At 58.8% G+C, this 21,777-nt stretch overlaps 1 protein-coding gene across 1 annotated transcript; it reads right to left on the reverse strand.

The window, feature by feature from the left end:
• Positions 1-134: 134 nt before the first annotated feature.
• MPP1 (MAGUK p55 scaffold protein 1) lies at positions 135-20,208 on the reverse strand. Its single transcript, XM_055818349.1, has 12 exons — positions 19,970-20,208; positions 13,294-13,437; positions 12,869-12,947; positions 11,761-11,846; positions 10,505-10,573; positions 6,612-6,808; positions 6,227-6,333; positions 5,205-5,285; positions 4,547-4,627; positions 3,868-4,070; positions 3,162-3,236; positions 135-1,477 (listed from the first exon to the last, which is right to left on the reverse strand). Exons 1-12 carry the CDS (start codon positions 20,069-20,071, stop codon positions 1,301-1,303), a joined length of 1,401 nt encoding a protein of 466 aa, XP_055674324.1. The 5' UTR covers positions 20,072-20,208; the 3' UTR covers positions 135-1,300.
• Between the last annotated feature and the right edge of the window lie 1,569 nt (positions 20,209-21,777).

Genomic DNA, 21,777 nt, shown 5'->3' on the forward strand with positions numbered 1-21,777 from the left:
AGGTCTGATGGTGGCTGGAGGGACTGTTTGGTCCTGGCCTGCCTAACCTCGAGTATGCTGGGGTCAGGGAGGTGGGAACAGACCTCCAGCTGTGAGCAAGTGCTCAGCCCAAGAGGTAAAACACCAGTCACAGCAGTGTTTCAGCACACATTTATTGCTGCTCATTGTTTCCCTGCAGTGGATCAGAACAAAGGTCCCTATTGCACGTCAACAGATTTTATTTTTGGCATCTGTAAAAAATTGCACAAGACTTCTTAACCCCCTTCCGCTAGCTGACTGCTGAACACACAATGAGATTCTTTCACCTAAATGATGGCTATGGTTTGCCCAGGAGCCACGGTGCTTCCTGGACATGATCATAGTGGGGTTTGTGCGTCAAGTGTACTCCTGCAGGAGGTACCCCTTTGTGGGTGGCTTTTATGTTCACATACAGTGTGCAAAACACCTTACTCTGGAAAGGCATGCCTGGATGATCTTTGTAGAGACACTATTTCTACTGCATGCAACAGATAGTTGTGGCTGGATCTAATTTACCCATTGAACTGTCCCTCTGGGGTTAGGTCCATGGGACTTCCTCAGCTGCTACTGAGTTTCTCTGGCCAGGCAGTAACAATCCAAGCTGCACGGTGAGAATTTAAATACAGTGAGTTTTTACATTAAGAATTGCACAGAGTGAATCAGAAAACTCCAACCTCAGAATGTGGAGACCTGCCTGTAGGTGGCACGCTCTGTGCCACCTTTGTCAAATCCACGGTTGCCTTATTCTGCTCTTTCTCATTTGTGAGGGGAAACCCTTGGATGTAGGAGCTCTCGTGGGATCAGGCATGAAGCCTTGTGGACACCAGCCAGGCTTTCGAGGTGTTTGTGGTGCAGTGTGCACTCCTGCGATGGCAGGGGGAGATCTGCCTTGGAAGACCCCTGCTCTGTGTTTCCCTTGGGACTGATTCAGAGAAGATCGGCTGGACTTCCCAGAAGATTGACTGCTTTCCCTTGCCCGGTGAGGGGGAGAATTGTGCTCTGAGCTAATGGGGTGCCCTGGGCTCTACTGTAGCCTCTAACTTCACACTGCATTGCAGTGCTCTGGGAGGTGGCCATCCCCTGGGCAACCCCTGTCCTATATTCCCCCAGGGAGAGGAGATCCGGAGACCCTGTGCATGTGTCAACCAATTGAGACCATGTCCATGGAGCAGCAGAGGAAGGGAGTTGTGCTGGGCTGTGTGGACCAGGGGAAGCTGAGGAGTAGGTTTCTCCCCATGGCTGCAGGATGGTTGATGGGAAGCGGCTGGGACTGGATTTCCCCTCAGTAGACCCAGGAGACTGGTACCCACTGAGGAGAGCTGCAGGCCTGCTCAAAGGCTTCCTGCAGCAGTTGCAGGCTTTCTTCCACCCCATTGTTGACCAGTGAGAGGTCAAAGTAGTGTGCGTATCTGCTCCGGATGCTCTCTGAATCCTTTCGGAGCTGCTGCAAAGCCTCTGACTGCAAGAAATGAAGAGAGTGTCTTCAGGAGGCTGGGGAGGAGGGGAATTTCACAGCCCACCCCAACAGGCAAACTCCCTCCCACCACCAAAACAACTCAAGCAGTTGCCAAGTATCGGCACAGAGCATCCCTGCAGCTTGTCTGACAAGCTAGGAGGTGTGTCATCTTTGGGAGAGGGTCTCTGGGATTTCGCTGGACTTCTCTGCAATGCTGGGAGCATCAGGTTACCTGCTAAGAGTGAGGCCAGATCTACCTGGTCTCATATTTATCTTTAAAATGCTTTTGACCAGAACAGTGATGGCTGGCAGAGCTGGACCAGCCTCCATCTACTGGTTTTGGCTGGGATAGAGTTACTTTTTTCACAGTAAAAGCAAAAGCTGCCTGCCCTCTCCTGCTGGGGTAGCTAGTATGCACAGCTCCCCAGCTAGCTGGGGTATCCCAGGAGCGTGTCCCTGCAGGCAGCTGTGCCTTCAACAGCAAAGTCCAGACCGGTTTCCACCTATCTCCCTAATGGAGCTTGAAGTGCAGGTGGCTCCCTGCTTCTGTGCAGGGGTGGCAGGGGGATAAGCTTGGGGTGCTGCGCTTGCTGCAGCTCTGCTGTGTGTCACCTGGAAGCTCTTGGTGAAGACAGGAGAGCAGTAAGCAGTTTGCCTGTGTCATGTGAGCTCTGCTGGGTCACATTTTGGCTCTGCTGCATCCCTTCTAGTAAGCAGTTACCTGATCTGCAGCAACTAGCTATATATAGTGCTTGCACCAGCAAGGCTGGCCCTGCCCACTGCGGCAGGAACTGACTCCTGTCTGGAGGCAGCAGGGGGTGATGGGGCAGGGAGGTGGGGGTCCCTTGCTTGCTGCCCATGCTTGCTGCCCATGTCCCATGCTTGCTGCCCACCTGCTCTTTCTGCCCTGACACTTGGCCCCCTCTTTTCCCCCACCAGCCTGCTGCACCTGGCTTTACAATCCTCTGCAGGTTAATGCCTGTGCAATGCTTGATCTGGAGGCTGCGTAAATATCCTTACTGGAAACTGTCTGTACCTTAAGCTTTACAAACCCTGAGAGCCTATTAAAAATAGGGTGGGAGAGGTGGCCTTGGCTGGCCATGAGTCCAGGGAAGGCCACCTGCACTGGACCTCTGTGGGTTTCCTTGTTCTCCCCTCACTTCCCACCTCCCCACAGAGGTTAGTTGTCAGGGGAGCATGTGGCTTGTGCTTGGCACTATGTGAGTTAACTGAGGCATCAGTGCTGCTTTCATCCTAATTTTGGGTGAGCATCTTAATGAGGCAAAAAATGAATGGAGCTGCTGTTTGTGTGTCCTGTTTGTATAGCTGATGGCAGGATACCTGCTCTGCAGTGCTGCTGCAGCTGGAGATGGCCCTGGGTGCTGGGCTGTACACCCCACTCACCCCACTACATAGTAGCGGCTGATTATGCTGCAGGGATGATGGTTGGTGGGGGGTGGCAATCTGGGAGAGAGTCTATGGCTGCAGGAATCACCAATTTCTGTTTCTCAGGCCTGAGCTAAGGAAGTTGCCCTGCTCTCCTGGACCACAAAAATAAATGCAGGACAGAAGAAGCTGATGTAGAGCAGGGGGGAGTGCCCTAGGCTGCGGCAGCAGTCTCCTTGCCCTCTTGCCGTGGGCAGGCAAGTGCAGCTGGAGGGAGACTCAGCCTTGCCCTGCCACCCACCTGCTCTGCCTTGTCTGTTGGGGCAATGAAGACTATGAACGGGGAGAGCTCGGCCGTGCGGACAATCTTCAGGGTCTGTGGAGAGAGAGGTGTAGTTACCAGAGCGTGGCCAGGCCTCAGGGCTGGAGTCAGTGCAGGCGGCTGGCTCCTGTCCCCCACTACCCCATGCTGCCCCCCAGCCAGGGGACGATGGTGCCCATGATGCAGTGGTGGGCTAAAGGGGCCACCCCTAGTCTGGGGCAATGGGCTCTCCGGGTGGGCTCCCAAGCCTGGGGACAGTTGGGTGGTATGGGGGCAGTTAGCTGACGCTGGAGCAGGGGTCCCGGCACGGCTTCCCCTCCACCTCATAGGGGAGGACATGGGGGCATCTGCAGCCCTGCTCTGAGCTGGCTACTGGATACAACCACTACTTTGCAAAGCAGCACCCATACACGTGGTGATGGAGAAAGGAAACAGACCCCACGTGAGGCCCATGCTGGCCCAGCACCCCCACTCCCACAGCAGCCTGGCCCTGGCCGTGATGGGGAGTACCCTCACCGCACCCACGTCTTGGGAACAGAAATGCCACCCAGCACTCCCTGGCTTTTTTCTTTGGGACGGGCAGGTGGGCAGTGCTCTGGGGAAGACGGGGACAGTCACAGCCAGCACACAGGTAGCTCAGTCTGTGGCAGCCCCTGTCCTGCCCCCTCCTTTCCCTGCTCCCTACCTGGGGCTCGATGTCCAAAATAGCGACTTTGTCCTGCTGGTGGATCTTGTGCACTGTTTCAAACTTGGTGCCAAACATGTTCCCCTGGTAGCTTCCAAACTCCAGGAACTCGTTGGCTGAGATGTCCTGGGTCATCTTCTCCGTGGAGACAAAGTAGTAGTCCTTCCCGTCCACTTCATTCTTCTTCGGGGGGCGTGTGGTGTCTGGGGATGGAGGGAGATGGTGAGTACCAGCCCCCAGAAGGACTGGGGAACAGAGCAGCATGGGCAGCCTCTCCTTTGGGTGACCTGAGCATCTTGCCTTCCCTTTTTGAGCATAGGGCTAGGGCATGGAGACCTTGTATGCCTCAAGACTAGGCTGTACTCATCCTCTTTCAACTCCTTCCTGCTTGGGACAAGTAAGGAACTCAGCCAGGCCAAGGAAAGCCACTGGGATGTGAAAAGCGATCTCTGCAATGCAGGTGGTAGCAGCCCTGCAGCCATCTGTGGGTAGGTTCAGCCTGTGGGACAGCAGGCAGGGAGGCCCTACAGTGCCCTGCATGGTGGCCTTTGACACCACGGGCTTGGTGGTGCTGGAGGAACATCTCCCCACATCCCATCTGCCGTCAGAAGGTCCTGGCTCAAGGAGGTGAGAGGAAATGCATCGTGTGCTGTGCCCTTCACCCTAGCTGGGTACTTACATGGGGGTGGGTACATGAACTTCTCCGGGTTGTTGCTGAGCAGAGCATTCTTGATGTGGCTACGCCCCACACCGCTGGCCCCTGCAGAGAAGGAGGGATGGATGCTGGAGCTGGGCTCAGAGAAGCCTGGCAAGAGATGCTGGGGTCCCTCCACAGCTCTGGGTCTGAGGAAAGGTACAGAGTTCCTGGGGCCTTGTCCAGGATCTGCTTTCTGAGCTGGTCTTTGGTGTCTTCCAGCCCTGGAAGAAGTTCTCCTTGCCTTAACTGGAGACAGGACCAGTGTCTGCTGAGCAGTGGCTGGATTGCCCATGCCTGTGGGGTCTGCCAACAAATTTTCAGCACACACAGCATGGGAGTGTTTGGTGCAGCTGTGCAGACCACAGCTGTTTTTCATAAAAATTACCCATAAAGATACTTAGGAGCTGGAAACTCCTGAATTAAGCCTACCTCAGCATTGCAGTGCAGGTGCCAGACCATGCACAATGCTGCATGGAGGAGGTCAGCCTGCTTGGTGACCACTGCAGGCAGAAGAAAAGCTCCCCAGAGCTTACTAGGGTTTGAAGAGCAGCGCTGCCCAGCCCCTGTCCAGTCCGGGTTCCCCCTGGAACCTGTCACACACGGCCCCTGTGCTGTGGAGGATGCCTGGGGCAGGACCTACCAATGAGCACCAGAGTCTTCCTCTTGAAGGCAGGCAGCCTCACCACCTCCTCATAGGAAACCACATCCAGCTGGTCAAAAACTGGGACAGAGGAGAAACAAGACAGTGAGTGGTCAGAGCCGGCTCAGCCACAGCAGCGGCAGCAGGACTGCATGCGTGTCAGACCAAAGCCAGGTCCTCGGGCCAAATGGGGGGAGCGATCAAGGCTGGGCTGGGAGCTCATTCCTCTTTAGCTGCTTGGGGAAAAGGGCAGCAGCCAGTAGCGTATGAGGTGTGGAGGGGGTGCTGGGGAGCTGGACCCCCGGCTGCTGAAGGAGCCAGGGCTGCTCTCGCTCAGTATTTCTGCTCAGGACAGCAGGACCTGGGAGCTGGGTGGGGAAGCAGCAGGACGCTGCGGGGAGCTTGCTGCTAGGGGAGCTTTATTTAACTTTCTGATTTACAGCTTTGTTTGTTACTGATTGGAGCTGCAGGCCGGGCTACGAGCCAGCGTGTCCTCAGGCACCTGCCTTTGCCGGCCCAGGGCATGGCCATGCTTAGCACGGGGTGTTTGCAGCGGGAGGCTGAGGGGCAAGCTCCCTGCCCCACCAGGGCCATGGCTTGGCAGCTGTGGGAAGCGGTCGGGGCTGCTCCCCAGCTGCTGAGCCAGCGCCGCCTGCCCTATACCCGACAGCCCGTGGGGTTGAGGCCCGGGAGGCTGACCGCCCAGGGAGCTCAGGGCCGGGAGTGCTGGAGATTGTCACCACCGGAGAGCACAGGAACTTGGTGCCTGGCTCCCATGTGAGCCAGCCCCAGCCTTGTGCACTACAGAGCTGCACAGGGGCACGGCTGTGGCCACCCGAGGGGCAGGAGGACTTCGGAGGAGGGACTCAGGCTGACAGCTGTGGGTATCTGCCCAAGGTCCCGCCGCCAACGCAGCTGGGCCGTTTGGTCTTGACTCCCATGGAGGGCAGACCTGCCCCTGCCCAGAGGCAGGAGTGATGGCCGGGGCTGGGGCTGGAGCCCACTGCGCTGCTCACACTTACTTGAGCTGTGCTTGGCCAGGTATTTATCTTTGCACTTCTTCTTCTTCCCAAAAGGGCTACAGCTTGGGGATTCGCTCTGACTGGACTGGGTGACACTCGCCACACGCCTGCCGAGAGAGGAGGACACCACCCACCATGGTCCAGCTGTCACCCCAAGCCCTGGGGAGCAGTGGAATTGTCCCTCAGACATGCAAGGGCAAGAGCAGCAGGGTAGCTACTGGGACAGGTAAAGGCTCACCCTGCGGCAGATGAAGGGGACATCTGCCTCCTTTTCCCAGCAGTGATGTTGGTGTTACCCAACACGGTCACACTCCTGGTAGCATGTGGTCACTGTTCCCGCCTCCACTCCCAGATCCAGCCCTTCTGGTCAAATCCCGGGACCTACCACTCCTGCAGCTCTGGAGAAGGGATGAGTCCCGCCGACTCTGTGCAGGAACCCTCCACCCGGCCCTGCCACCAGTTGCTGTCATCCTTGTTTATGATTTGAATCACGTCACCAATCTGAAACTTGAGCCCTGCTTCCTTGCAGGGGATAAGGTTGTCTTTTTTTGGGTCGTAGTCAAACTGTGCCCTCATGAACATCTGCAAAAGAGAGAGCAGGCTGGAGTCAGCATGGCCACGCAGGCTGGCTGAGCTTGGTAATGTCCAGCTCCCGGCCCCACATCGCATCCCCCGGCAGTGAGGCACAAGGTCCCTGGTTCAGGAGGGACCCCAGCCCCTGCTGCTTTCCAGGCCCCTCAAGGCCAGGGCAGGGAGAAAGGAGATGAAGAAAGTCTTGGGGGAAGCTCTTGGGCATGGAGCTGCAGTGAGACATGCTGACGGGGGAGGGAGGGAGGAGGTTGGCATCTTTGAGATGCCAGTGAAGCAGCTGCTGCCTCTAGGCAGGCCTGCAAGCCCCACAGCTGGTGCCTGAACCCTGACATCTAGCCCCCCTACGGTCCCCTGGGTGCTTCACAGTGCTGGTGAGCTGAGCCAGCTGGAGATGAGTCCCACCACTCAGACCAACATAGTGCACAGCAACTGGGGTCTGCAGTGGGGTGAGCAGAGGGGAGCCATTGCCACAGTGCACCCTGCAGTCCCATGTCCTGGGCACCCCAGGGAAGGCCACTCTCAATCCCCAGCGGCTGTGCCCTGCCTCTCCCCAGCACTGGGTACTCCCCTGCATGGCACGGGGCCTTCAGGGAGCCAAGGCTGCAGTGTCACATCCAGTCCCTTCCTTGGTCTGTCCTGGCCTCTATCAGCTACTCTTGCAATGTCACGTTCATCATAACTGCAACTGGAAACCTGCTGCTGCTGCTTCCCAGGCCACTGCACTACCCTCCTGGGGCCGGGGAAGCCCTGGAGACCAGGAAGGTATGAGAAAGTGGCCTTTCCCTGTCCCTTCTGCTCCCTCAGCTCTTTGGGAGGGAGTCTGCAGTGCCACTGGGGCAGCCCACTCTGCTGCCAGCCCTCCTGAAGCCTGCAGGCAGCCAGGCGCCCCTGAGCTCTCGCTGCACCGAGCATCTTTGTAAGGTCAGGAGAGAAATGGCATGCGGCTTGTGCACATGGACCTTGTTTTCCAGGAAGGCTGTTCAGGAAGAACAAACCATCAGAGAGCAACAGGATGGATGAGAGTCACCTACCCCTGGGAGGTGGGGCAGACCACGCATGTGCACCCAGTGTTTTCTGTACTGCTGCTTGCTCTTGCTGCCTGGATGAACAGTTTCTCATCTGAAACGCTGCTGCAGCTGCAGTTTGCCTCTGGCCAGCGCACCTGGCAAGGTCAGGACTAACACTGGGGCAAAGCCAAAGCAGGGTAGGGAGGATGGGCAGCAGAAGGCAGGCTTTAGAGAACGAAGTCTGTAGCCAAGCACAGACCTCGCAATGCCCTTGTTCCCCTCCTGGCTTCTTTTTGTCTTGTGGGCCTGAGGCTGCTGGGACCCCCCCCAGTCACGGTGCAGTCTTGCAGGCTCTCCCACAAGTCACGGATGCTCCCTATTGTTTGAGACTTCTGGGGTCACTCAGGAGGGCAGTTAGCCCCGAGCCGGCAGTGTGCCTGGGGCTGCCCAGCAGCCGTGCCACCAGCAGGAGTTCCTTTTACAGGGAAGCAGCACTATCAGACCCAGCCTGATGCTAACGCAGGCTTTCCCTCAGCACAACCCTATCAAGTTATTTATCCCAGAAATGCAGTATGTAGCAAGAGGGCAAAGGGATTAACATAGGGTGATGTCTATGCTCTGTCCTCAGACATGATAGGCAGAGCCTGGAAAGTCATCTTTCCCTGGGTAGGGTAGACCATGCTGTACTTTTTCCACATTAAAAGCTTCCTACAGTATGACCTCCTTCAGCAGTGCTGCTGGAGGCACAGGGCCAGCAGGACACACACATGGTTCCCTTTCACTGACAGAAAAGCAGAGCACATGGATCAAGCTGGGACATGAGATCTCTCACAATGGAAGACAAAGAAGAGCGGAATCTCCCTTCAGGATGAGGGCTGATGCTTGCTCTGAAAGCACTCTTTTGGCACAGGGAAGCAGGTCGTCAACACAAACACACACGGGACACAGAGCAAGCGCTGCCCAGCCACCTTCCTGGAGCCCTGTGCTCCCACAGCCCTGGTACCCCAAGCCAGGCACAGCCAGGTCACTTTTGGAAAGACTCCCACACACCAATTAGCATCAGACAGCTCTGGCCATCACCCGCGGACTGCAAAGGGCCAGCTCCTAATGCAAGCTACCTGCCTGCCTGTGCCAGCCCCCTCTCTAGGCATGGAAGCTCAGGTACTGAGCAGGCTCCAGCACGAGAAGCCATAGTCTTTAAAATCAAAAACCCGTGGTTTGTGCCTGGGAACAGGTTGGAGATGACCTTAAGAGCCCCGAGTGCTCAGCGCTTCTCATTAGGATCCTCCCAAGCAGACCTGCACCAAGAGACACTCAGGTGGCCTCAGCGTGGCTGGCTGCCAGGCTGCGGGGCAAGCCAGGGCACAGGGGGCATCGTGATGCCAGGACCTGCACCACCCTGCCTGCCAGGCCCTGATGGAGGTGGTCATGTGGATCCAGGAGTTGAAACATAATCACAAGTCCACGCTTGGCACTGGACCGCAACAAGCAGAGATGCAGGCAACCCTGGACACAGCAATGGGAGGACAGCTGTTGTTGGGAAGGAGTTTGTCCCCGTGTTCTTCCCTGAGCCCGCAGCCAGCCTCGTGTGAGCCAGCAACCGTGTTCTGTTTGCCAGAGGTAACCTCTCCCCTGCCACTGAGCTGGATGAGGGCAGAGGGACAGCAGGGGAGGGCAGACACGGGCCCGTGTTTAATAAACGCAGGCAAGGCTGGTTGAGCTGGGATGGGAACAGCCTGGGCTGAGCAAGAAACAGAGAAAGTTTTCACTTGTCACCACGTTCAGAGACTTCAGCTTCTCTGGGTAAGGAAAAAGGGTGACATGGACTCCTCCGGGACATTCCAGCACAATCCAGCCCCCACCTCCTCTGCCTCTGAGCTGCTTTCCCACTCCTGCCTGTCCATGACAGGGGGCACCGCGGTGGCATTGGCTCCTGCACCCAGAGACAGGACAGCATCCCAGCCACTACACACTGACGTCTTGGCACAGGAGCCAGCCTTCCCTACTATCCTAAGTATTTTCGCTACAGCAGGACTTCAAAGGCAAAGCCAGGCAGGTGTCACCCCCTGCCACAGCACATCACCCCGACCCTGGCAGTGGCAGCAGGTGCAAGGAGCTGCCTTCCTCTCCCCCACCACTTCCTTCCTCCCAGTCACTGCTCACAAGCGTGCTGGTGGCATCCGGACCGACGTCACCCTCCTTGCAGCTGATGCACCGGGCATCAGTGACAGTGGGGAGCAGCGAGAGCCCAGTGCTGCGCCTGAAGGTGCTGCTGTGGCCCTGTCATGGGGACGTGGCTCTAATGGCTGCAGTTCTGAAGGTGGCAGGAAGCTTCTGTGCTTCCTAGGGTGCACGTGCTGCTGCTTTCCCATCACCAAACACCACACACACACACATACCGCTGTGGCTTGGGCATCCCAGGCCCACATTCCTACATACACACTGGGTAAAGACATCCAGACAGGGCCGAAATCTGCTTGTTTGCAGCAATGTAAGCACAGGACAGGCCTTTTTCACCCTCTAGCAGCTCAGACAAGGTGACCAGGCAGCCATCCCCTCGTCCTTCCCCTGGCTCAGCACAGTTCTCTCCCCAGCACTGGTTCCCCATCATTTGCTCTGGTCCCACCCGGCCCCACAGCCATGTCCCAGCACAGCCCACGGGTCTGGAGGCTGCACTTACCTGGAGAGCAGGGAGGCGGCTTTGTTGGTTGGGAATGACTTTTATTGAGACCATCCCCTTGGTTTCTTTCTAGTGAACAAAGGGGAGAAAGAAGTGTTGGAGGAGGCGGCACCTGGAGGCAGCCCAACAGCAGCAACCTGTGCGGGGAGCTGCTGAGTGCCAGGACCCACAAAGGCAAGGCTCTTGGGGGGCCCCAGCCATGCTGTGAGGCTGGGGGGCACCACAGCCTGGTCAGAAACACCTCTGTTGGGGCTGGGCTAAGCGCCATGGCAGCATAACTTTGCCATACTTGTCCCATCCACATGGGGGGACACCAGCACCCCCACAAGGGGCTGGCTGTGGGCACTGCTAAGCATCACCAGAACGAACATGGAGACCTGTATTGTCTGGCCTGGCTGCCCCCATGGGAAGCCCGGGACGAGAGGCTGGTTCTGCCAGGTCCCCTCTATGCCGGCCTCTCACTCCTGCCCTCCTGGTGACATTACAGGCACAGCATTCCCTTGCCTGCCACAGGCCAGATGCACTGTTGCGCCACATGCTTCAGAAGACCGACATGGTCTCATGGGGACAACCACATCTGGAGGTTTGGAGGGGCCTCCTGGGCCACCACCTTTCTCAGGAGGCAAAGACAAGATCTTCCTTGGTCCCACTGTCTGGAGCAGGGATGTCCTGTCACCAGGCAGGACAACGGCACTGCAGCAGGGGCAGGCCTCCTGCTTAGGCTGCTGGTGGGTGTCCGCAGGACCACGTGTTGGACACGAATCAGGATGACCCCAGCGTGTGACTCCAAGGCAGGTCTGAGACCCTGTCCAAAGCTGTCTCTACCAAGGGCCTGGCAGGAACACCGTGACCTCAGCAGCAGGAAAATGGCCCCAAGGTGACCTGCAGGAGCAGCCAGCCACTGGGCTGGAGCTGCACACCAGCCTTGGCAAGCAGAGGTGGTTTCCAAACCCCACACACACCAGCACATGTCAGGGACCCAGCCAACAGCCTTTGTAGCTGCTGTCAGGAGGCCAGAAACAAAGAGCAGAAACAAAGAGCAAGGCCAGACCACCAAGGCTGCATACAGAGACCCGGCACTTGGCTGTATTACAGCACCCCGACATGGTGGCCCTGGCTCCTGCGACATCACACTGCTGCAAGCGGCTGTGTGTTGGCTCTAGCGTCTAGGCAGGGATAAATGCTCAGCCAGCATGCACACCTGCAGGCCAAAGTGGTCCTTCCTGGGAACTGCCTTGCCAAGCACAGATACCTACCAGCATCTTCTGCAGCTGGTCAACCGAGTGGTTGCTCACACTCTGCCCATTGATTTCTATGATTTCATCACCCACGTGAAGAGAGCCTGCCAGCAACAGGAGAAACATGAAAATGCAGCACCGGACAAGATCCGCTCACCAAAACTACACAGCTCCACCAGCCTCCCGACCCCCTGGGCAAGCTGTGGCCTGGACGCTGCTGTGTTTGCCTGGACAATGCTTGTGGAGCCACGCATGTCACCTAAGCACATGGGACTAAAGCACAAGGGGAATGGATTCTTCCCCCTCTATCCAACACACACACTTTATCCAGTCTGAAGGTCATCGGGTTGCTTTCCACTGTGTGTCCCTCCGTGCTTTAGGCTGGTCAAAGCACCTGTTTCAGAGTTTACCCAAACCCAAACCCAAGCACCTCACCTGAAGTCAAATGACAGCCTCCTTACAGGGCCCTTCACACAAGCATTCTTGACTTTCTGTGGTTTCAGTTTATATACTCAGCCAGATTACAGCCTCAGATACCCTGCTATAAATCAGGCTCCAGTAGTGTTATTGGAATGGCTCCTGGGTTATTTTGGCAGGGGTAAGCTCAGACTTCCCGCTTGGATCCAGGGCTGGAAAAGGGGCCCCTTCTTCTAAGCACAGAACATCTCATTTCCGTGCCCCCTTGGCAAGACCCAAAACCAGAAAACAGCACCTATTTATTTCTTTTGGCACCTTCTTTAGGTCTGCAGAGCCAACCCACAGCAAGTCTGTCCCACTTGTGCACTTTAGGAACGGGAAGAGCTTCCCTGCAATCTCTGGGGTACGATCCATCTCTTGTTACAGTGACCCCATCACGAGATGGAGACAGATGGTCTCTGGTTCCTTTCCAGGACAGCCCTTACCCCAGTCCTTTATTTCTCCCTAAAGTCTCCAGTGCATTAACATGACAACCACACAGAGAGACCAGCAAGCCCTGAGCTACTGACATACTGCTAGTGGAGGAAGGGACACAGATGTCCTCGTCACAGGGGAAAGCCAGCAGTGCTGGGGGCTGCCTTATCTCTGCACGGAAAGAAACCAGCTGTAGATGTGAATCCGTACACTGCCTCTACACGGGCCTTGTTACCTTGTCTGTGAATCATGCCCCCGTGGAAGATCCTGGCCACCATGCAGCTCTGCTTGTCATTGAGCTTCAGCGTGATTCCCTGGAAGACAGGAAAATCCATGACTGCTCACTGGAGGGGAGAGCTCCCATGCTCTCAGCAAAGTCCTCTCCAGGCCTGTGTCCATGGTGGGCTGTACAGTGGCTAGGGGGAAGCCCCCTGCTTGGCCAGCCCGGCCTGCTGCAGCTCCTCTTGGCACAAGCATCCCAGCTCTTTAACGGGGCTCGCTCCAGGTCCCCAGGCAGGAGGCAGGATCCAGCACCTTCCTCCCATGTCTGACATCTCAAGCGATCTCCTGCTTCCCCTGAGGCCAGCCCGTTGGCAAGGCTCTACCTGCCCCTCCGCCCCCCTGGGTGCCACAAGGCTTTGGGATTTTGCCAACTCTCACCATGGGCTCCTCCGTGACCTTCTCAAACTGGACGAGGCGTATCTTCCGCACCTCACGGCCATTGCTGTGGGAGGGGCTGCCCAGAGCCGCTGAGCCGTTGGTGTAAATGTCCTCAGTCATGGCATTCATGGGCTGAGTGACGGCCTGTCGGGGCAAAACAGAGACTGGGGTTTAGGGGCTCCACCTGAACGGGGCCAGGGAGTGCTGGCTCCCTGCTCTGGGGCTGAGCGACTCCACCGTCTTAGGGTGCCTGGGGCACAGCAGGAGGACAGGCTGGAGGAGAGGACAGCAAGAGCAAGAAAAGAAAGAGCAAGAGAGCTTCACCCTTGACGATGTGACTGCGGGCTTGATCTACAGTTAGCTAGCCTGGGAAACACAGGAGGTAAGAAAACTGCAGAAAGGCTACCGGTATCAGAAGCCAAAGGAGTTCACCGCTGATCGTCTTCTGCAGCAACAAGTCCCAAACACTAACGGTGCGTCGCAGCAGCACTTGGCCCACAGCTGGCTTGTTGCAGAGCATAAAGCTCAGGACAGCTTCACTGAGTGAACGGAGCAGTTTGGGACTGACCCCTGAGAACTGGGGCCAGGCTCTGCTCTTGCTCAGTTTGCAAGTTCAACCTTTCCTCATCTACATCAATGAGCAACCAGCACAGTGCAAAGCAAGGTCCACATCCAGGCACTGAAGGCAACGTGCTCCCCAAGTCAGCCAGAAAATCCCCATTTCCCTCCCCAGCTCCCAGCAATGGGCCAGTTCACGCTGGCTGGCACTGGGAAGCCAAGCAGGGGCTTTCAGCCACGGGGAAACCTTTGTTCTTCATCTTCAGTAGACGCTGGCACCGGGGCAGGTGGAGCACACCTAGGGTCCTGGGCAGAGATCTCCAAACCCACCCTGCCACACAGCAGGGACACTGCGAAGCAAGCTGCCATCCCCCAGTCTGAGAAAGCCTGGTGCAGTCCTGTTACACCCCTTGGGCATGCCAGGCAACATCTCCACACAGCTTGCAGACGTGCCAGTTTGGCCGCCAAGCGCAGTGGACTTCCCTTGAGTCTCTCCCAAATTGGTGCTGGCCCAGCGAAACCCAGGCCAGCTTTGATTTGCAGCCCCTGCCCGCCTTGTTGGCACGCTCAAATCCCCATGCTGGCCTGCAAGGCAAAGCAAACCCTCCTGGCCGCCCCGCTCCACACCAGGTTGCCGGCTTTGCTGCCCAGTTTGCAGCTTGGCACCCTCCCTCCCAGCAGCGCCCGGACTGGGAGCCACAGCCAGCAAACCTGCAGGGGCACCCAGCAAGGTCCTCGCCAGCCTTAGCCCAGCACCAGCGAGGTGGCACACCATGCCCAGCCAGGCAGAGCCAACGCTCTCCCCATGCATGCCACCTGCCAGCAGCTGGCTTGAGTGCTGGGCCTGTGCCAGTGGCTGGGGAAGCAGCAGCCTGATCCCGCCGCCCCGGCTTGCTCTCACCCACCGCAGACATCCGGCACGGAGAAGGGGCTGCAGCCCCGTGCTGCCAAGGGGTGAGATCCAGCCACGCCGCCGGGAGGTTTGTGCAGGTGCAAGTGGGGTGAAGAGCATTTGCTAGTAGGGTGTAGCCATGGCACTAAACCACAAGAAAATTAGCTTTGGTAGGGATGTGCTGGAGTGCTGCTGAGCTGAGACAGTGGCCCAGCCTTGTGCAATGGCCAAAAGCAGGGAGGGAGCCAAAGGCAGGGGCAGCAGAGCCAGGACTAGCCAGGCCAGCAGGATTGGTGCTGGCAGAGAGGGACGGATCAGCATAGAGCCATGGGCATTGCCCGCAGGAAGGGCACAGGGAGCTGAGTGCCCGTGCTGCAGTGACAGGGAAGATGTGTGATTTATTTTTAAGCCAACTACTTCAAAGAGCCAACCGACTTCCTCCTCAGAGGAAAAAGGCAACTGTGTGGGCTCTGGCTGCCAACGACTCACAAACGAAGGAGGAAGCTGAATCTCAGCCCAGAGCAGCGCCTGGGCCAAGGACTCGTGGGGTGGAAGGAAGAGCGACTCGCAGCCCCCCAGCCTGGCTTGCCAGCCCCAGCTGGGCATGCTGCTGCTGCGCCATTCTGCTGGCTGTCCTGAGGAGAGAGGTGGGAGGAGGAAGAGGAGGACAAGGACTTCTCCAGCCCTGCCCAAGGCCAAAGTGCCCATAAAGTGGTTTGAGTCAGCACAGATCACACTTATCTTGGTCACGCCTTGGGAAACCCTTACACTCTGCAATCCCTGGCTTCAAACCATCGGGCTCTGCTGAGCCCGATGACCCAGGACACAGCACAGTCTGCTCCAGGGGCTAGGAGTTCCCGCCCCTGCCATCTCCACCATCCCCACCAGCTGAGCCTCCCAGCCCTGACCTTTGCTTTTTGCTGAGAGCTGGAGAAAATCACCCAGCCCTCAACGCTGACACAGCACCAGTGTCACCCTGGTGACTCCCAGAGAGCAAGCCTTGTCACCAGAGACTTGCTGCTGTGCCTGGGGACAGCCACCAGTCACAGCTCTGAACCCAGCAGGGTCCTCTGGCAGCTCCCTGTGCCAAACAGAGCCAGGCTGGGATGGCATGGGCTTTTGCTGATTGCACTGGGTGGATGGGGATGGGGAAATGTCTGGCTCACAAGGAGGACGAGGACCCACGGGGTGGCAGATTCCAGCACCAGTGTTGGATACCCAGAAGCCAGAGACTGGAGACGTGTGTGGCTCCCATGCTCCATGCACATGAGCCTGCCAGCCACATCGCCTGCGCTGCACAATCCTGGCAGCTGCCACACTCTCAGCTGGTTTGGCCTGGCATAGCCTGTGCCCTCAAGAGGCTTTCAGGTCATGCTGGTAGCGGGCCAGACCCTGCTACTTATGCATCGCTTCGCAGAAAACTTACGCGCGTGCTGCTAAGAGCTGGCTCCACGACCACCAGCCACTGCCAGGTCTGAACAGCCCTGGGCTTGATCACTGCTGGGGCCAGCGGTGGGCAGACATGGGGCAAGGAGGCGGGGGGCTGAGCTGTGCAGTAGGGCTGCTGGGAGCTGGGCAGGGTGGGACAGCCCCAGTGGGGGCTCAGCAGTCCTACGGGTGCCTTGCAGCTGGCTGGCGAGGGTACAAATCCTCACGCACAAATCCTGCTCCAGGTGGCAATGTGCAGAGGAGCCACCAGCTCCACGGGTCGAAGAGGTGCACCCCAGCTCCCTGCCTGCGCTTTCCTCAAGACTCCAGATTTCTGCCCCATATCCCAGGGCTGAGGGAAGGGTGCCAGCTCCCTGGGCAGCCTTTGCCAACAGGGAATTTGGCGAGCCTGGAGCAATCCTTGGTGAGGACCCCAGGGCTTGGTATCCTGTCCCCAGGCGGGGTCAGCATCATCTGCCAGGGTTTCTCCTGCTGCTGTGCTGGCTCAGCTGGACTGCACACCACCAGGCAAATCAAACATTAACTGGGCAGCTTGTTTGCAGAAGGCTGAAGCAGCACTTGAGGAAAGCAGCACTGTAGTGCAAAGGGCACATTCGGTGGTTTGGTTCCTGGACTCTCCTTGCTGGTCTAACCAAGAGACTTCAGTATCGGGTGACCTTGGAAGAGCACGGCTCCCTGGCAAGCATGTGGAGAAAGGTCAGACACCGCTGGCTTTGGCAACTGGGCCCCTGAAGAACAGCAGCCCAGATACAGGAGGGAAGGAGGGAGCGTGATCCCCTGGGATCACCCTCTCAGCTGGCAGGGAGACATGCTCCACTGCCCACAGCGAGCAACAAAATCCCAGCTCCCTTCAGGAATCATCACCCCTCACATTATAATCACTGTGGGTGTGTGCAGGGACGATGAGGCACTGTTTAGTGCAGGGATGTCCTGGCCCAGTAACCTCTCCTCCATCCCTCTAGGGCTTCAACCTTGCCTCCCCGCTGTCCAGCAGATGTGTGCATCATGCTTTCAGTACAGCTTAAAAAACAGAGCAACGTGTAAAAAGAGCAAACTAGTCAAAAAGAAGAAAAAAAAAAAAAAAAGAGCTTGGAAGTTGCTTTTAGGCTGCTCCATCAGGCTGGGGGAACAACAGCCACGTGGACATTTAGAAGTAACTCATCCCAGCCTTCTGCTGGGGGCTACTGCCTTCTCAGGTCTGCCAGCACAACCACAGGAGCAACCTCACCCAAGAAGCCTTCCAGAAATACAATCCAGTTTGTTGTGGGGTTTGTGTTTGTGGTTTTTTTTAAAAAAACCCAAACATTTAATCAAACAGAATTACATTGCTGACGCTGGGAAAAGGCCTGGCAACACCAACAGGTCGCAGTGAGGGAACCGAGAAATAGACGAGATACAAGCAGTTGTGGAAGCCAGAAGATGCCACCAGCTCTGTGTGCCCTCGCACTGACTGCACATCATGGAGTGCTGCAATGGAGAAGGGCCAGATTTTCAAGGGAACGCAGTCAGTTTTGCTGAGGCACCATCTTTCCACCAGGAAAGGCTGATGCAGCCTTCCAGATGTGTTTTTGAAACCGGTCACCTCCAAGGGAGAGTCAGTAAAACCATGACACTGAAATCTTGAGGAGCTGCCCAGCAGCTCCATCCCCACCCTCCAGAACAAGCCCTGCAAGACACTTTTTCCCCTGCAGCTGTTACAAACTGGAACGTAGCAAAACACATTTGAGATTAAAAAGCTGGAACCAGCCTTCCCCACTTCATTTTGGTCAAGGCCAGAAGTTTTGCTTGGCTTTCCACCACTAGTTGTGCCCACAGTCATTTCAGGATTTGGTCCCTGGGGACCCGTGGCCTTACTCTGCTCTGGTGCTGGTTGAACGCTAGGAACCACTGCTCCCAGGGAAGCAGAGCGTCCCCTCTGCGCCCTCAGGCTCAGCTCTCTCCAGAAGTACCCTCCTTTTCTCAGCAAGACTCCCAAAGGTCACAAGCGCTGCCCATTTTACAGTTGGGGAACTGAGTCACGGCTGATAAGGGGGCATGCCCAAGGTCACCCTGCCAACCAGGTGCACAGCTGGGAATAAAAGCCCACACCTCTTTGGTAATCTGTATTTGCCAGTTGGGAGATAAAGAGAAGATATGCAGGCATGTGGTGGGGCTCAAGGGAAGAGGGCAAGCGGCTTCCTCCACTTTGGCTGTTTTCTAGCCATAGCATGGCTTCCACGTGCTGAGGGTTTGCATGTCCTGCCGCCATGGGAGGAATGCAGGACAGCACTTCCCAGCACGTGGCTCTGCCAGAGGAAATGGGGAAGAGAAACCTCCCGGCCGCCCTGCTTGACTCCAGCCAAGGAGCACCCAGCTGGACCCAGCACTCCTCCCAAGAGCTGCTGGCGATGTCCCTACTGTCCCACAGAGGGGCCCACAGCCTCCGTGGGCCAGCACCATCTCTGCACACATGCAACACGGGGATCGGCGCATGAGCAACTGGCAAGCTCAGGACACGTAACCCCAGTTGCGTGCCAGCCCCACAGAGTTCCTCTTCAAAGGCCCCAGGCAGATCCCGGTTTGCCATCTCTCTCTATCCATACCAGAATAAATATACTGTAATGCCAGGGAGCTGTAGGCCAGCTCCTACGTTCTCCATGGCCCTCTGCCATTGTCAATTTGTCCCTGTTCTGCCTGCAGCCAGGCAGGCCCTCTGCCTGGATCCTGCAGGCAGAGGGATGGGAGAGCTCCTCTCAGCAGCCGCTTTAAAAGCCTTTCTTCTATATTTTTCTAAGGCACTCTGCTGGGGTGGCGCCATAAAAAGCGCATGAACCATTGGTGTGGGACAGATCTGACAAGCCTCTTTTGGATGCTGTAGTGTCCAACACGATGGGCCAAAGTCAGCACTCGGGGAAATTTCCTCGCCGCTCTCCAGAGGCTCCCCACAGCCACAGGGAAACCCCAGGCCAGGCACGCTGTGCCACAGCTCCATCAGGGACTCCTGTTCCAAGCTGAAAACCTCTGGTGGGAGAAAAGCACCAGGTGTTTGCACTGGGAACTGCTGACCTTGCTCCAGTTGCACCCAAGCTACCCCAAACGAGACCAGCTGAGGAAGAAGCCCTCCCAGCAGGACAGCGATGGCTGGTGCAGCCTGTTCTCCTGCTGGAGATGGGGTGCGCGGGGTGCACACAGCCCCCAGCTCCGCTCCTTGCCCCAGGGCAGCTGTGCCAAGGGCTGGCTGCATCCCCCCTCGCAGAGGCCAGGACCCACCGCCACCCCTCCAGCCCACGCTGTGGACCAGGAGGTTGCTCAGCAGCCGAATCAGCTCATGTGACAGGCAGTTCCAGTTCAGACCAGTTACAACTTTGCAGCAAAACAAGCACAAGCTCCTGGGTGGCAGGATGCTGAAGCCTTCCTCCCCTGCACCCTGCCTCTTCCCCGCCCAGCCGCACCGGCGGACCGTTCCTCCAGGCACCCCACGGCCCCCGGGGAGGGGCCCCGCTCCCGGGACCCGCCGGGCCACATACAGGGCACGTGCCTGGGCGCCCCCCTCCCGCCCCCGCAGGGGTCGTCCAGGACGGACGGGATGCCCCGGGGGCTCTGCCGGGCCTGAGCCGGGCGCAGCGCGCTGGGCTACGGGCCCGCGGGGATCGGGGCGCACAAGGGGCGTGGGATGGGAGGGGGATGCGCCGGGGCCCCCTGCCCGGCCTCGGCGGGGAAGGGGCCGGGGGGCAGAGGGGGACGGCCGCTGCGGGGGGCCGGGGCTGGCCGGGACGTTGCCCTCCGGCCGCCGCTCACCTCGGGCTTGGCCCGGTTCTGCAGGAGGTGCTCCAGGTAGAGGTCGGAGAGCGCCGTCCGCATGCTGCCGGCGCTGGCGCTGCGCCCCGACTTGAGGGTCATCCCGCCGCTCCGCCGCCGCTCCGCCGCCGCCGCCAGCAGCCGCAGCCGGTTCCGCTGGCTCCAGCACAGCGGCCCGGCCCCAGCCCCGCCGCACGGCCCCGGCTCCAGCAGCACCGCCGGCCCGCACGCCCCGCCCCGTGTGGCAGCGGCAGCGGAGGCGGCCTGGGGCGGCGCGGCGCCGGGCGGAGCCAGGAGGCCGGGGGCGGGCCGGGGGCGGGCCGGGGGCGGGCCGGGGGCGGGCCGGGGGCGGGCCGGGGGCGGGCCGGGGGCGGGCCGGGGGCGGGCCGGGGGCGGGCCGGGGGCGGGCCGGGGGCGGGCCGGGGGCGGGCCGGGGGCGGGCGGGGGGCCGGGGGGGCGGGGGGCCGGGGGCCGGGGGCCGGGGCCCGGCGGGCAGCGCCGCCGCACGGGGGCCGTGGGCTCCACCGCCCGCTCCCGCGGGGTGCCGAGGAGCCGGCCCCCGGCGTCACCGGTGCGCTGCGGGGCCGTGCGGCCCAACCGGTGGAAGGGATGGGGCGCGGCGCCCCCGCACAGGCGGCACATAAGCGCCCCCGGTCGCCACCCAGAGCCGCGCCTCGCTGCCCGCGGGGGGTCTCTTCCCCCGTGAAACTGTTTCCATCGCACCCCCGCTGGGAGCAGCCCCCGGCCCTGGACGCGCCCCGGCACCAGCGGAGCTGCCCCCTGCGCACCCCGCGCTGGCACGCCTGGCCGCCGAGGGGACCCGGCTGCGGGGGGCTGGCTGTGCCACTCGCACAGCTCGCGGTTGCCAAAACCAGGGCAGGAGGCTGCATCCGAGAAGGGCTTTGTCACCTTGCAGCCAGGGTAGAGGCCCAGCAATGGCACTGGGGGCATGTCCCCAAGCAGCATGGGCACGTACCTTACTGTCACCAGCCACCCGCCGGCCCCGCTGGGTGCAGAGCGGGGTGTGCTGTGCCCCAGTGTGCCCCCAAGGTGAGGGGACACCTGGGATTTCTCTGCGCTGCAGCAGGGACAGGCCCTGCTCTCCTTGCGCTGTTCTGGGTCTTGCAGCTCCCAGTGCACCTGCAACTCACATGGCTACAGGCGGGATGGCAGATCCCAGCATCTGTGAGCTGTGCGTGGCAGGAGGCGTTTTGTCAAACTTTCTGTGCTCTCACTATGAGTCTTGCCGATGCCAGAGCCCAGGTGAAGGCTGAGCTTTGTGTGGGGATGGGAAATTACCTCCTCGCTGCCACGTCTTGTTCGTGACAGTGGGGATTTCGGAGCTATGGCCCAAAGAGCACGACCCAGAGGAACAAACCTGTCCTAGAGAAAGGGACCACCAGCTGGTGGGCAACGCACATCAGTACATGGGGCAGCAGAGGAGCAGCAGGGTGATGAGGAGGATGTACAGAAGTGCTTGTGGGAAGTTCTCTTAGAGGTGAGCCCACACGCTTCTCAGATAGTCTGTCGGCCAGGACCAGCAGGTGCTTGCAGAAGAGATGTTTCCTAGTGACTGTGAGGAAGTGATGGGAGAGGGATGTGAGCCAGGGCCTGTGCTCCCAGGAGGTCGACAAACAGTGGTCAGGACTGCTTGCCTCAAGGGGCTTGCTAGTGGCAGGCCAGGGGACATTCAACCCTGACTCAGATTTCACATGCCTGATGGCAGCAGGGACACGGAGATGAAGGGGAGGGCGAAAGCCCGGCGCTGAGTCAGGTTGAGCAAGCGCTGCCTCCCTTGAGCCGCTGAT

This window comes from Falco peregrinus, chromosome 13 (assembly GCF_023634155.1).
Source record: "Falco peregrinus isolate bFalPer1 chromosome 13, bFalPer1.pri, whole genome shotgun sequence".
NCBI classification, from domain to species: domain Eukaryota; kingdom Metazoa; phylum Chordata; class Aves; order Falconiformes; family Falconidae; genus Falco; species Falco peregrinus.